General features: G+C 38.9%; 1 protein-coding gene across 6 annotated transcripts in view; it reads left to right on the top strand.

Moving 5' to 3' along the window:
• The window catches only part of LOC105475187 (general transcription factor IIH subunit 2), a 34,998-nt gene that overhangs the window by 1,019 nt on the left and 18,558 nt on the right, over window positions 1-15,421 (top strand). For 5 of the 6 annotated variants that reach the window (XM_011730235.3, XM_071098838.1, XM_011730234.3 and 2 more), the window contains exons 2-8: window positions 4,325-4,412; window positions 5,351-5,428; window positions 5,808-5,844; window positions 6,181-6,267; window positions 6,929-6,979; window positions 7,356-7,410; window positions 11,732-11,837. In XM_011730235.3, the coding sequence (XP_011728537.2) occupies window positions 4,357-4,412; window positions 5,351-5,428; window positions 5,808-5,844; window positions 6,181-6,267; window positions 6,929-6,979; window positions 7,356-7,410; window positions 11,732-11,837 (470 nt within the window). In that variant the 5' untranslated portion in view covers window positions 4,325-4,356. The remainder of the gene's footprint in view (window positions 1-4,324; window positions 4,413-5,350; window positions 5,429-5,807; window positions 5,845-6,180; window positions 6,268-6,928; window positions 6,980-7,355; window positions 7,411-11,731; window positions 11,838-15,421) is intronic. The other variant, XM_011730237.3, reaches the window with a different exon arrangement.

Below are 15,421 nucleotides of genomic sequence, written 5' to 3'. Positions count from 1 at the left end.
ACCATTGGAGATCTTTACAAAGTCAATCTTCAAGATGCATGAATCCTTTAAACAGCGTGCATGTTTACAATCAGACTTCCCATTGAACATCTGCAGTTTTAGGGACCTTAATACCGCCTGTCCAGTCTCTGATTTCCCATTGCAGGCAGCTCTAATTAAGAAGTCCTTTTAGCCGGGCGTGGTGACTCATGCCTCTAGTCCCAACACTTTGGAGGGTCGAGGTAGGAGGACCAGTTGTGGTTAGGAATTCGAGACAAGGCCTGGCCAACAGGCTGGTGAAACCCCGTCTCTACTAAAAAAAAGTTAACTGTGGTGGCATGCGCCTTAATCTCAGCTATGCCGGAGACAGAAGAGGCAGTGGAATCGCTTGAACCCTGAGGTGGAGGTTGCAGTGAGCTGAGATCGTGTCACTGCACTCCAAGCTTAGGCGACAGAGCAAGACTGTCTCAGGAAAAAAAAAAAGGAAAAAAAAGAAGTCCTTTGATACGATCATCCAAAAGTCTCTCAGTTGCTATTTATTTTTATATTTATAATATATATTATATATTTATAATTATTTCTTTTGAGACAGGGTCTCACTATGTCACCCAGTCTGGAGTGCAGTAGTGAACATGACTCACTGTAGCCTTGACTTGCTTGGGCTCAAGCCATCCTCCCACTTTAGCTTCCCAAGTAGCTGGGACTCAAGTACTCGCCACTTCGCCCAGCTAATTTTTTGATGTTTTGTAGAGACAAGGTTGCCCAGGCTGATCTGAGCTCCTGAACTCAAGCGATCCTTTTGCCTTGGCCCCCCAAAGTGCTGGGATTACAGGTTTGAGCCACTGTGCCCTGCCAAGAATTTGAGTTTTAAAACATTGAGAACGTTATGTGAGTTTTTCATTTTTGAAGTTCGCAATATGTAACAGAAAACAGGGAAGAGCAAAATGTTCAGTTTAGGCTGGGTGCGGTGACTCACGCCTGTAATCCCAGCACTTTCAGAGGTCGAGGTGAGTTGATCACCTGAGGTCAGGAGTTCGAGACCAGCCTGGCCACCATGGCGAAACCCCATTTCTACTAAAAACACAAAAATTAGCCAGGTGTGGTGGTAGGCTCTTATAATCCCAGCTACTTGGGAGGCTGAGGCAGGAGGATCACTTGAACCCGGAGGCAGAGGTTGCAGTGAGCCGAGATTGCGCCATTGCACTCCAGCCTCGGTGGTGAGTGAAACTCTGTCTCCAAACAAAAAACAAAGAAACAAAAATGTTCCATTTATGAGCAGATCACTTGAGGTCAGGAGTTCGAGATCAGCCTGGCAAGTCAGGTGAAACCCTGGCTCTACAAAAATACAAAACATGGCGAAACCCTGACTGTACTAAAAATACAAAAATTAGCTGGGCATGGTGGCATGCACCTGCAATCCCAGCTACTCGGGAGGCTGAGGCAGGAGAATCACTTGAACCCGGGAGGCGGAGGTTGCAGTGAGTCAGGAGGTGGTGGAGTGGAGAGGGAGATTGCATTGGGGAGGGTGGAGGTATGATGAGGACATTTATTTATGAATGAATGAATGAATGAATGAATGACAGAGTCTTGCTCTTTCACCCAGGCTGGAGTGCAGTGGCACGATCTTGGCTCACTGCAGTGTCTACCTCCTAGGTTCAAGCAATTCTCCTACCTCAGCTTCCTGAGTAGCTGGGCTTATAGGTGTGCACCACCATGCCCTGCTAATTTTTGTATTTCTAGTAGAGATGGGGTTTCACTATGTTGGCCAGCCTGGTCTCGAACTCCTGACCTCAAGTGATCTGCTGGCCTCGGCCTCCCAACGTGCTGGGATTACAAGCATGAGCCACCGTGCCTGTTTCTCTCTCTCTCTCTCTCTTTCTTTCCTTTCTTTTCTTTCTTTTTGAGGTAGGGTCTCACTCTGTTGCCCAGCCTGGAGTGCAGTGACATGATCTTGGCTCACTGCAGCCTCCGTGCCTCCTGGGTTCAAACAGTCCTGTCTCAGCCTCCCTAGTAGCTGGGATTGCAGGCGCCCGTCCCTACCAACCTCCTAGCTAATTTTTGAATTCCTGACCTCAAGTGATCACCTGCCTCAGTCTCCCAAAGTGCTGGAATTACAGGTGTGAGCCAGCATACCTGGCCTGGTTTTGTTTTTGTTTTTGTTTTTTGTGACTCACTGCAACTTCTGCCCTCCAGGTTCAAGCAATTCTCCTGCCTCAGCCTCCCTAGTAGTTGGGATTACAGGCACCTGCCACCATGCCCAACTAATTTATGTATTTTTAGTAGAGACGGGTATCGCCATGTTGGCCTGGCTGGTCTTGAACTCCTAACCTCAGGTGATCCGCACCTTGGCCTCTCAAAGTGCAGGGATTACAGGGATGGAGCCATCGCACCTGGGCCTGGCCTGTGTTTGTTTGTTGTTTTGTTTTGTTTTCAACTTTTATTTTCAGGGAGTACGTGTGCATGTTTGTTACATGGATAAATTGCTTGTTGTTGAGGTTTGGTGTACAAATGATCCCGTCACCCTGGTAGTAAACATAGTACTTAATAGGCAGTTTTTCAACCCTCACTCTCTCTCATTCTTCGTCATCTAGTAGTCTCCAATGTCTGTTCTCATCGTTATGTCCATGTGTACTCAGTGTTTTGCTCCCACTTGTAAATGAGAACATGCTGTATTTGGTTTTCTGTTCCTGTTTTTTTTAGGCCAGAGTGCAGTGGCACGATCTCGGCTCACTGCAGCCTCTCTGCCTTCCAGGTTCAAGCGATTCTCCTGCCTTAGCCTCCCAAGTAGATGGGATTACAGGTGCTCGCCACCCTGCCTGGCTAATTTTTTTGTATTTTTAGTAGAGACAGGGTTTCACCATGTTGGCCAGGCTGATTTCGAACTCCTGACCTCAGGTGATCCACTTGCCTCGGCCTCCCAAGTGCTAGGATTACAGGCGTGAGCCACTGCGTTGGGACTCTGTTCCTGTTAATTCAATGAGGATAATGGCCTCCAGCTGTATCCATGTTGCTGCAAAAGACAGGATTTCATTGTGGGGTTTTTTTGTTGTTTTTTTTTGGCTGCTAGTATTCCATGATATATTAGGTACCACATTTTCTTTATCTAGTGCACCACTGATGAGCATCTAAGTTGATTCAGTGTCTTTGCTATTTTGGATAGTGCTGTGATTAACATGAGTGCATGTATACTTTTGGTAGAATGATTTTATTTTCCTTTAGGTATATACCCAGTATTGGGATTGTTGGGTCGACATACATGTGTCCAATAAATATATGAAAAAATGTTCAACATCACTGATCATTAGAGAAATGCAAACCAAAACCACAATGTAAATCAAAACCACGGAACCATCTCACCACCCGTCAGAATGGATATTATTAAAAAGTCAAAAAATAACAGATGTTGGCAAGGTTGTGGAGAAAAGGGAATGCTTATCCACTATTGGTAGGAATGTAGATTAGTTCAGCCACTGTGGAAAGCAGTTTGGAGATGTCTCAAAGAACTATGTTTAATTTTGTGTCCTTTTTTTTGAATTATGAGCCATAGCATTTACCCATTTATAAATAATAAATGTGATTTCAAAACTTTTGATTATGAGAAAATTCAGACATACACAAAGATATTACAATGAATCACATGTCACCCAGCTATAATAGTTTATACCCATACTGACTCCTCACAATTCTACAGTCATGTGTCATGTGATGCATCTATAAAGCATCTATAAAGCAGTTTTGTCATGTGACACATCTATAAAGCATTTTTGTTCTTTTACAAATCATAAAAAGATGCTTATTTTTATTAGTACCAAGTTTGTGTATACATGTTCATATTATTTCTTGAAAATGAGAAATGGAGTTCTATGAAGATTTTTTTTTTTTTTTTTTTTTTTTTTTTGAGACTGAGTCTGGCTCTGTCGCCCAGGCTGGAGTGCAGTGGCCGGATCTCAGCTCACTGCAAGCTCCGCCTCCCGGGTTTACGCCATTCTCCTGCCTCAGCCTCCGGAGTAGCTGGGACCACAGGCGCCCGCCACCTCGCCTGGCTAGTTTTTTGTATTTTTTTTTAGTAGAGACGGGGTTTCACCGTGTTAGCCAGGATGGTCTCGATCTCCTGACCTTGTGATCCGCCCGTCTCAGCCTCCCAAAGTGCTGGGATTACAGGCTTGAGCCACCGTGCCCGGCTCTATGAAGATTTTTAATGACAATTACTGAGTAAAATACAAAGAATAAGATGACCTGGCATTCAATTTTTTTTACTTTATATATGTGTCTAATTTTCAAATTTAATTGGATGCATTTTGTAACAAACATCTTTAGATAACTTACATTCTAATGATTTTTATAGATTACTGAATAATAAAATACAGTTTTGAAAAAATGGATGAAGAACCTGAAAGAACTAAGCGATGGGAAGGAGGCTATGAAAGAACATGGTAAGGAGAGCATTATTGCCCTGTCTTTTCTTTTAGACATTGTCTTTTTTTTTTTTTTTACAACTTTATTAAAGTATATTTTACATTGTTAAAATTCACTCATTTCCAATGTACAATTCAGTGATTTTTTATTAATACTTTACTGAGCTGTGCAGCCATTATCATAAACCAGTTTTAGAACATTGTAACCACTCCAGTAAGATCCTTCATGTCCATTTACAATTAATTTAATCTGGATTTAATTCCACCTGTAGGCAATCATTAGTCTACTTTTTGTCTCTAAATTTTAACCTTTTCACAAAAATGTGATCATATACAATCATGTGCCGCATAATGATGTTTTGGTCAAAGATAGACTGTATATATATATATGACAGTGGTCCCATAATATTATAATACAGTATTTTTACTATACCTTTTCTATGTGTGTTTAGATACACAAATACTGACCATTGTGTTACAGTTGTCTTTAATATATTCAGTATAGTAACATGCTGTACCGGTTCATAACCTAGGCGTGGGGTAGGCTATACCATCTAGGTTTGTGTAAGTATACCCTGTGATATTCACACAATAATGAAATCACCTAACAATGCATTTCTCAGAACGTATCCCTGTCAGTAAGCAATGCATGACTTATTATAGCATGGTGGTCTGCTGTGGCTGGCTTTCACTTATTTCTCATCCATGTTGCAGCATGTATTGATACTTCATTCCTTTTTTATTGCTGAATAGTATTCCCATCTATGGTTATGCCACATTATTGTTTATCCATTCACTAGTCTGTGGATATTTAGGTTCTTTACGGTTTTTGGCTGTTAGGTAAATGCAGCCATGAGCACTCACATGCAAATCTTTGTGTGGACGTATATTTTCATTTTATTTGGGCTAGTAATCATTTTAGCTTGTCTTTTCAAACAAATAATTATGACTTATAGGGAGATTCTTAAAGAAGATGAATCTGGATCACTTAAAGCTACAATAGAAGACATTCTATTCAAGGCAAAGAGAAAAAGGTATGTAACCTTCCTACGTATGTTAAAAAGGTAAAATATATTCATTTTAAGCCTTTCTATCTATAAACACTCCTCAGTACTTCACTTCAGCTGTGTTTCAGGGAAACTGACCTATTGCCTTCTGACTATGGGGAAAGAACTAGCCACCTACCCTTGCCTCAGCAGGAAATGGTCTTTAGAGACTATCTACAATACCTATAATTATGTGTATTGTATTCCATAAGTTAATTATTTACTCCACTAAAAATGCACATTATGACATTCTTAATCAGAATTAGAAAAAAAGAGAAAGCAGGTCAATTGGAAAGTTGTATTTTTTTCGTGTGTTGGGGGGGATAGTATATTGAATTCCATTAAAATGTTTGTGTAATTTTAACAGAGTATTTGAGCACCATGGACAAGTTCGACTTGGAATGGTATGTCATTATTTTTTACTAGTACAGAACTAGTTTAGGTTAGAGAAATATTCTGACTTGCTAGAAAAAACAATAGTGAAATAACAAAGTTTTTAAAAGAATACATTAAAAATATATGCATAGAATATGAAATTATTAAATGCTATTTTTACTAATCAAAATGGCACTTGAGGCTGGGCACAGTGGCTCATGCCTATAATCCCAGCACTTTGGGATGCCAAGGCAGGAGGATTGCTTGAGCTCAGGAGTTTGAGACCAACATGGGCAACAGAGTGAGACCCAGTTTCTATAAAACAAAACAAGTACTTGAAATTGGCCCTTTCTTTTTTCTGGTAGATGCGCCACCTTTATGTGGTAGTAGATGGATCAAGAACAATGGAAGACCAAGATTTAAAGCCTAATAGACTGACATGTACTTTAAAGGTAAAATTTAAATTTATACTAAATCATTTAAATTTATACCAAAATCACTTAAACTTCTACTAAGAAAGTGGGGAAGAACACTGGATTCTAAAGGATATTTTTAAAGAATGCAATATTTTTTATTTTTTGCCTTGTATTTTTAGTTAGTACTAATGATAGCTAAGTAGAAGTACTGCCAGGTCATTTAGGGAAATTTTAAACCAACATAGCTAATTATTTGTGTTTTTAATTTCTATCCTCCCACCCCACGTCAGGATCTTGGTTTGTCAGTTATCCCTTTTCTTTATTGAATCTTCATTCTCCTTTGCCTTACTTAAATCTGTCTCCTCAGATTACAAATATGTTCATATTATTCCTAATTTATCAAAACCTATTCTCAATTCTGCTCATTCTCCCATCTCTCTTCATTGGATCTTTTCCTCGTTGAAATTTTTTCTGACACATCCAAATGGTTCCATCTTTTAAAACCTAGCTCAAACCTATCTCATTACCCACCATTTCAAATTAAAGTTTTTACTGTTTAATATTTTTATTACTTAAAATTTTTTGAAAATCTGTAAGTTTAAAAGTCATAAGAAGTGATGCTTGAAACATCACTTGGACATGTTCTTTATGATTGTTATTTTGCCTTTATCTAGTATGTCTTTTTTTATTTAAACAGTTGTTGGAATACTTTGTAGAGGAATATTTTGATCAAAATCCTATTAGTCAGGTACGTATATAAATGATAGAATTCAGAATTAGATTCATGTTTTGCTTCCAAATGTAATTTATTTTTAAAAATTGGACATGTATTTTGTGAATTACCCAAATTGTTTAACCAGTTTCCGGTATACTTAAAAATGAAAAGCATAATAACTCTAAAAGTTAAACAATGTATGGTGAACTCATAGCTAAATTTATTTGCCAAAAACACCATGAGAAAAAGTTTCTCACCTGTTGCTTCTTTCTTTTGTAATTACTAGTTTATTTTAGCTATGTAAAATTTTTTTTTCTGCCCCAATATGATCTACAGGAATAGTTATATATATTCTTAATGGGAAGAAATAACTTGTTAGATTAATAATAATTTTTGTTTTTATTTCAAGATTGGAATAATTGTGACTAAGAGTAAAAGAGCTGAAAAATTGACTGAACTCTCAGGTATGCATAAAATTACCTTTACATGACTCAAGGACTTTGCTTTATTTACCCAACCTCGTAGCCCTGTTTGTATGTCTGCTTAATAAGTAACGTGAAGGGTTCCTCAGTCTTCTCTAGGGGAAACAATTTAATAACATTTCCCCCACCATTATATTCTTAGGATACAAGGTTAACTATTCTAAATTGAGTTCTTCATAGTGGCAAATAATAATTACATTGAATATAAATGTTTTTATTTAAAATCTATATGTGCTTATCCTGAAATTTTTTTTTCTTTCTTTCTTTTTTTTTTTTTTTTGGAGACGGAGTCTTGCTCTGTCATCAGGCTGGAGTGCAGTAGCGTGATTTCGGGTCACTGCAAAGTCCGCCTCACGGGTTCAAGGGATTCCCTGCCTCAGCCTCCTGAGTAGCTGGAACTACAGGTGCCCACCACCACACCACGCTAATTTTTTGTATTTTAATAGATATGGGGTTTCACTATGTTGGCCAGGATGGTCTTGATCTCTTGACCTTGTGATCAGCCCGCCTCGGCCTCTCAAAGCACTAGGATTACAGGCTTGAGCCACTGCGCCCGGCCTTATCCTGAAAATATTAAAATACAGTTATTGTAATCATTTATAAAATCCAGTTAATCTTAAATTCTTAAAAAGTTAAGCATCTAATTTAAAAGGGAAAAAGTATAAAAATTAAACTGTAGCTATTGCTAATGAATCAATTTTTCTGCTTCCATGACATACTTAACTGAATTTTAGTTGCAAAACGTAGTAATGGCATTTTTAAATTTGCTTTGGTATATATGCTGTTACAAATTTGCATCACTGATTCTATTTTATTTTCTGTGAAACACGCTATCCCTTAAATCTGGTTCTCAACCTTTTATCCTTGCCAACACACATAAGGGAAATGACATACTTTCTTCATTAGTAGTTTTTCATTAAATGCAGTGAGGAGTGAAATGTACATTGGCGAGGAGTGAAATGTACATTGGCTTGGAGTGATCCAAGAAACTCAGTTGTGAGTAACCAAAAGAATGTCATGCTAGCTTAGGTGCAGAAGGAACATTTTTGGCTATATTCAAAGGTGGGCCAATTCCATATATAGCTGCTGTGTATGTTGGGGTCCTGGCTTTGTCGGGCTTCATTCTCGGATAGATTTTCTGGAAGTTGAAAAGATGTCTCTTAATTGTCCCAGTCTACATTGTACCCGTAGCCTATAGCTTCAGCACACGTCTTGGGAGAACTCTGATTGGCCTGACTTATGATTTGCCCATCCATGAACAAAGTGGCCAGTGAATGAAGTATTTTGTTTGTATGCTTCGATTGCCTGCCAATGCCCAGAGGAGGATAGAAGTAGGGTCAGCACCATATGAACTAAGCAGGATTATTATGTAGTGGAAGAAGATGGTTCCTCCAAGGTAGGGCTATAGGGTCAATACTTTCCTCTCACTTTACCCACCCCAAATTACCAGCAGTTTTCTTTCTTTCTTTCTGTCTGTCTTTCTGTCTTTCTTGTCTTTCTTGTCTTTCTTGTCTTTCTTGTCTTTCTGTCTTTCTTTCTTTCTGTCTTTCGTCTGTCTTTCTGTCTTTCTTAGAAGGAGTCTCTCACTCTGTTGCCAGGCTGGAGTGCAGTGGCGCTATCTTGGCTCACTGCAACCTCCGCCTCCCGGATTCAAGTGATCCTCCTGCCTCCCGCTCCCGAGTAGCTGGGATTACAGGTGTGCACTGCCAGGCCTGGCTGATTTTTTTATTTTTAGTAGAGACAGAATTTCACCATGCCGGCCAGGCTGATCTCAAACTCCTGACCTCAGGTGATCCACCCACCTCAGCCTCCCAAAGTGCTGGGATTACAAGCGTGAGCCACTGTGTTCAGCCCCAGCAGTTTTCTATGGATGTTAGTGAAGTCATATACGTAAAGATGAAAAATACTCTGGAGATTCTGACAGGCCTCTTGAAGCCACCTTTTTTCCTCCAATCAGACCACTGCTGTAAACCACACTGACACTATTGTGGTATGCTTTTTTCCTATACCCATAACACAGTGGGAGATTAAAAATAATTTTGTAGGGTAGGAAGAGAAGTGGATAGAGAGCCAGGAGATCTAGGTTTGGGTGCTGCTGGTCCTGCAGTTAAGTAGGCATATGTCTTTGGGCAAGTCATTTCACTCGTTTAGATTTAGATTAATTTTCTCACTTATGAAGTGAGGGATTTGGTCTGCTTAGTGAGGTACTTTTCATCTCTAAAATTTATGAATCTAAAATACTTGCAGTAAATATTAACTATTACAAATAGTTAATATTTTAAAACTTATTCAGATGAATAAAAACTCAAGGGAGCTCCCAAGTTGATGAATAGACAAGACATGATTCACACAGAAAAAAACCCCAGAAATTAAATAAGGGAAACTAGTAATCCAAAAAAACTCCACCCAATTCCATAACATTTTATTTTTTAATATATTTTAAATGAGCAAAATTAAGTTTCAAAAGCAATATGTTGCTTGTGGAACCACAGAGAAACTGTTATTTATAGTGCTGATAGTCTTATAAATTAGTTCAGCATTTTTTAGAACAGCATAAAAATTGTTCCTGAAATTATATTTAGGAAATGTTATGGAAGGAGAATGATCACTCTACAAAAATACTCTTTGTAACATTATGTGTAATAGTGACAGATTAAAAATTAAACGTTTAAAAGTATACTTTGATGGATTATATTTTATGACAAAATCAATTTAATGATTTGATACGAAGACAGTGCTGAAATGGAAAATGTTTACGGAATACTATATTTCATTGAAACTCAGATTCCATCAATTACAGTATACTTTTATAAGCCATTAAGAAGGAAAAGTCGTAGTAGTTAAACTTTGACACAATATCAAATGATATATGAGTTGGCTATACTAGCTTCTTGGTAATTTGACATGTCTGTCACTTTGGGGGCTGGGCGTGGCGGCTTACACCTGTACTCCCAGCACTTTGAGAGGCTGAGACCGGAGGATTGCTTGAATCCAGGAATTCAAGACTAGCCCGGACAACATGGCGAAACCCTGTCTCTACCAAAAATATAAAAAAAAATTTAGCTGAGTGTGGTGCTGGGCACCTGTAGTCCCAACTACTTGGGAGGTTGAGGTGGGAGGATGGTTCGAGCCTGGGAGGTAGAGGTTGCAGTGAGCCGAGATTGCCCCATTACACTCCAGCCTGGGCAACAGTGCCAGATCCTGTCTATAAAAAATTTTTATATTAAAAAGAAAAAAAAGGATTTGGCAACTTCTCCCCCCTTCATTTGAATTGCTTGGCATAAGATAGACAATCTTTTCAGATGCTATTTGGTAAGAGAAGATAACACAGCTTTGTCTATTTGTGGGACTATTCCTTTCTTAGGTCTTGTAAACCTCTTGATTTCTTCCCTCAAGAAAAATACGGGATTGCATGCATTCTTCCATCAATATTTGCTTCATTAATAATAAATTTATGCCTCACTTCTATGTTCCACACCTTTCTACATAAAAATATAGCCTTTTGTATTAACAACCTTTCTAAAAACATTTTATTGTTTGTTTTTTGAGATGGAGTTTTGCTGTTGTTGCCCAGGCTGGAGTGCAGTGGTGTGATCTCAGCTCACTGCAACCTCCACCTTCTGGGTTCAAGCGATTCTTGTGCCTCAGCCTCCCTAGTGGCTGGGATTACAGGTGTGTGCCACCATACCCAGCTAATTTTTGCATTTTTACTACAGATGGGGTTTACACCATGTTGGCCAGGTGCGTCTTGAACTCCTGACCTCAGGTTATCTGCATGCCATGGCCTCCCAAAGTGCTGGGGTTACAGGCGTGAGCCACTGCGCCCGGCCTTAAAAACATTTTAAATGGCAGTTAAACTCACCATGAAGAGGACAATGTACATAATGTAATTGAAGCAACAATATGTGAAGACCTATTTGTAGGTTCACATATGAGCAGGCAAAGACTATGTTACAAGTGCTGCTGGCTACCAGTGATTATTAAACACATGCTGATTTCAGAGATGTTAAAATGTGAAAATGTATTCATCTTAAAAATGATGAAATGTGGAAATATTAAGAGTAAAAAAATGCACTCTAGGTTAATATTATCTTAAAATATGTATGCTAGTCTATAAGGAGATTATTTGTATTATGTTTTTCAGTATGAAGTGAGACTATTTACAAAATATTTGAGATAAAATTCCAACAGAAATGCAAATTGAAAGGATTCTGTTCTTTAACATCTTAGATATGTAAATTTTGAGAGAAAGAAACTTTTTTAATATATAGGATTTTATTTAAAGATCTTATTTCTATTTTAGGAAACCCAAGAAAACATATAACATCTTTGAAGAAAACTGTGGATATGACCTGTCATGGAGAGCCATCTCTTTATAATTCCCTAAGCATGGCTATGCAAACTCTAAAGTTAGTATTATACATTATGTATAATTGAATTAGAAGTTTTTTAAATGAGTTAAGTTAAAATGATGTGTTAATATGGGGCCCATAAACACAGCTATAACAAAATTGTTAAGTACGAAAAGTATGTAATGTCATTTATGATGTTTAGTGTGGTGTTGGCTAGTAATTTCTATTTTACATTTTAGTAGGATATTGTTAAAGGTTTTATAAAAATATAATTTAAAACTGTTGGCAATATCAATAGTACAAAAGAAATATATTGGTAAAAAATATTTTATTAAAATGAGATTTAATGTAGTATAATAATTGTAGGTTGGTTGTACCTTTATTAACATTTATTAATTTATTTTGAAAATAATGGCAAAAACCACAATTCCTTCTGCACCAACCTCATATATCTGTAAATTAATAGATATGGCAAGTTCAGCTATGTGGAATAGAGCCAAGACCCGAAAGGAAATACTTGGTATAGTTAAAGCTTATATATATATATATATATATATTTTTTTTTTTTTTTTTTTTTTTTTTTTTTTCTCCTCGAGACAGAGTTTTGCTCTGTCACCCAGGCTGGAGTGCCGTGGCATGATCTCAGCTCACTACAACCTCCGCCTTCTGGGTTCAAGTGATTCTTGTGCCTCAGCCTCCCTAGTAGCTGGGATTACAGGTGTGTGCCACCATGCCCAGCCAATTTTTGTATTTTTAGTACAGATGGGATTTCACCATGTTAGCCAGGCTGGTCTTGAACTCCTGGCCTCAAGCGATCCGCTCACCTCAGCCTCCCTAAAGCTTACATATTTTATCTCTGGGTAGTCTGCCCTGGCTCAGACTTTATAACTTTACATAATAGATATTTTTCTAGTTCTGAAGTGGATGAGAAGGAGGTAACACATGTAATAGAGGTAAGTACAGTAGCAGGGTCTACCAGTGACAGCTGAGAAGATAACAATGAAAACATAAGCAGGTGGCCGGGCGCGGTGGCTCAAGCCTGTAATCCCAGCACTTTGGGAGGCCGAGACGGGCGGATCACGAGGTCAGGAGATCGAGACCATCCTGGCTAACACGGTGAAACCCCGTCTCTACTAAGAAATACAAAAAAACTAGCCGGGCGAGGTGGCGGGCGCCTGTAGTCCCAGCTACTCTGGAGGCTGAGGCCGGAGAATGGCGTGAACCCGGGAGGCGGAGCTTGCAGTGAGCTGAGATCCGGCCACTGCACTCCAGCCTGGGCTACAGAGCGAGATTCCGTCTCAAAAAAAAAAAAAAAAAAAGAAAACATAAGCAGGAAAGCTATAACTAACTGATAAAATTGCTGCAGAAAGCATAGAAACATCTATTTAGTATAGGTGAAAACTGGTCACCACAACTTAAAACTCTACAAGCTATCATTTTAATTAAATGGTATACAAGATTAATGTTCGTGATTATGATGACTGAATTACTATGAGGTTTACAGTAATCTCCCCTTATCTGCAGTTTCACTTTCCAGTTTTAGTTATTCTTGGTCTGAAAAATATTAAATTGAAAATTTCAGTAATAAATAATTCATAAGATTTAAGTTGTATGCCATTCTGGGTAGCGTGATGAAATCCTACACCTTCCTTCTCTGTCCTGCCCAGGATGTGAATCATCCCTTGGTCCTGTAGATCCACACAGTATATGCTGCCCACCCATGTAATGGCCTAAGTCATCAGATTAACTGTTATTGACTGTCAAAACTATTGCAGTGTTTGTGTCATTTTACTTAATAATGACCCCAAAGTGCAGGAGTAGTGATGCCAGCACATTGTTATAATTGTTCTATTATTAGTTATTATTGTTAATCTCTTACTGTGCCTAATTTTTATACATTAAACATGATCATAGGTGTGTATGTACAGGCATACCTCATTTCGTTGCACTTTTATTACACTTTTCAGATAACTTTTTTTTTTTTTTAACAAGCTGACAGTTTATGGCAACTCTGTATTGAGCAAGTCTGTTGGTGCCATTTTTTTTAACAGCATGTGCTCACTTCATGCCTCTATATCACACTTGGTAGTTCTTGCAATATTTCAAGCTTTGTAAATTATTGTTATATCTGTTATGGTGATCTGTGATCAGTGATCTTTGATGTTACTATTGTAATTATTTTAGGGCACCACAAACTGGGCCCATATAAGACAACAGACTTAATTGATAAGTATTATGTGTGTTCTGACTGCTTCACCAACTGGCTGTTTTCCAGTCTTTCTCCCTCTGTTCGGGCCCCCATCTCCTAAGACAAAAAAAAAACTCAAATTACACCAATCATAACCCTACAGTGGCCTCTGATTGTTCAAGAGAAAGGAAGAGTCGCATGTCTCACTTTAAATCAAAAGCTAGAAATGATTGAGCTTAGTGAGGAAGGTATGTCAAAATGCAAGACAGGCTGAAAGCTAGGTCTCTTGTGCTAAACACTTAGTCAAATTGTGAATGTAAAGGTAAAGTCCTTGAAGGAAATTAAAAGTGCTTGGCTGGGCCTGGTGGCTCTTACCTGTAACTGCAGTACTTTGGGAGGTTGAGATGGGAGGATTACCTGAGGCCATGAGTTTGAGACCAGCCCTGGTAACATAGCAAGACCCCCATCTCTACCAAAAAAAAAAAATAGCCAGGCACAATGGTGAGCACCTGTAGTCCCTAACTTCTCAGGAGACTGAGCCCAGTAGTTTGAGGCTGCAGTGAGCTATGATTGTGCTACTGCACTCCAGCTTGTATGATAGAGCAAGATTCTGTCTCAAAAAAAGAAAAACATAATGGAAATTCAAAGTGCTGCTTCAGTGGACACATGAATGATAAGAAAGTGAAACTGCTTTATTGCTGATATGGAGAAAGTTTTAATGGGCTGGATAGAAGATTAAAGTAGCCATAACAGTCCTTTAAGTCAAATCCTAATCCAGAGCACGACTCTAATTCTCTTCAATTCTATGAAGGCTGAGAGCAGTGAGGAAGCTGCGGAAGAAAAGTTTGAAGCTAACAGAGCTGAGCTCATGAGGTTAATGAAAGAAGCTATCTCCAAAACCAAAGTGCAAGAGGGGCCAAGCACAGTGGCTCAGGCCTGTAATCCCAGCACTTTGGGAGGCCGAGGCGGGCGGATCATGAGGTCAGGAGTTCGAGACCAGTCTGGCCAACATAGTGAAACCCTGTCTCTACTAAAAATACAAAAAATTAGCCAGACGTGGTGGTGTGCACCTATAATCCCAGCTACTCAGGAGGCTGAGGCAGGAGAATTGCATGAACCCAGGAGGCGGAGGTTGCAGTGAGCTGAGATCATGCCATTGCACTTTAGCCCAGGCGATACTGTGAGACTCCGTCTCCAAAAAAAAAAAGTGCAAGAGGAAGCAGCAAGTGCTGATGTAGAAGCTGCAGCAAGTTATCCAGAAGATCTAGCTAAAATAATTGATGAAGCTGACTACACTAAATATTAAATTTTCTTTTTCTTTTCTTTTGTTGTTGGTTTGTTTTTGAGACAGGGTCTCGCTCTGTCACCCAGGCTAGAGTGCAGTGGTGCAGTAATGGATCACTGCAGCCTCAAACTCCCAGGCTCAAGCTATTCTCCCAGCCCCCCAAGTAGG

Source organism: Macaca nemestrina, chromosome 6 (genome assembly GCF_043159975.1).
Source record: "Macaca nemestrina isolate mMacNem1 chromosome 6, mMacNem.hap1, whole genome shotgun sequence".
NCBI classification, from domain to species: domain Eukaryota; kingdom Metazoa; phylum Chordata; class Mammalia; order Primates; family Cercopithecidae; genus Macaca; species Macaca nemestrina.
This window is presented reverse-complemented; position numbering and strand designations above follow the sequence as displayed.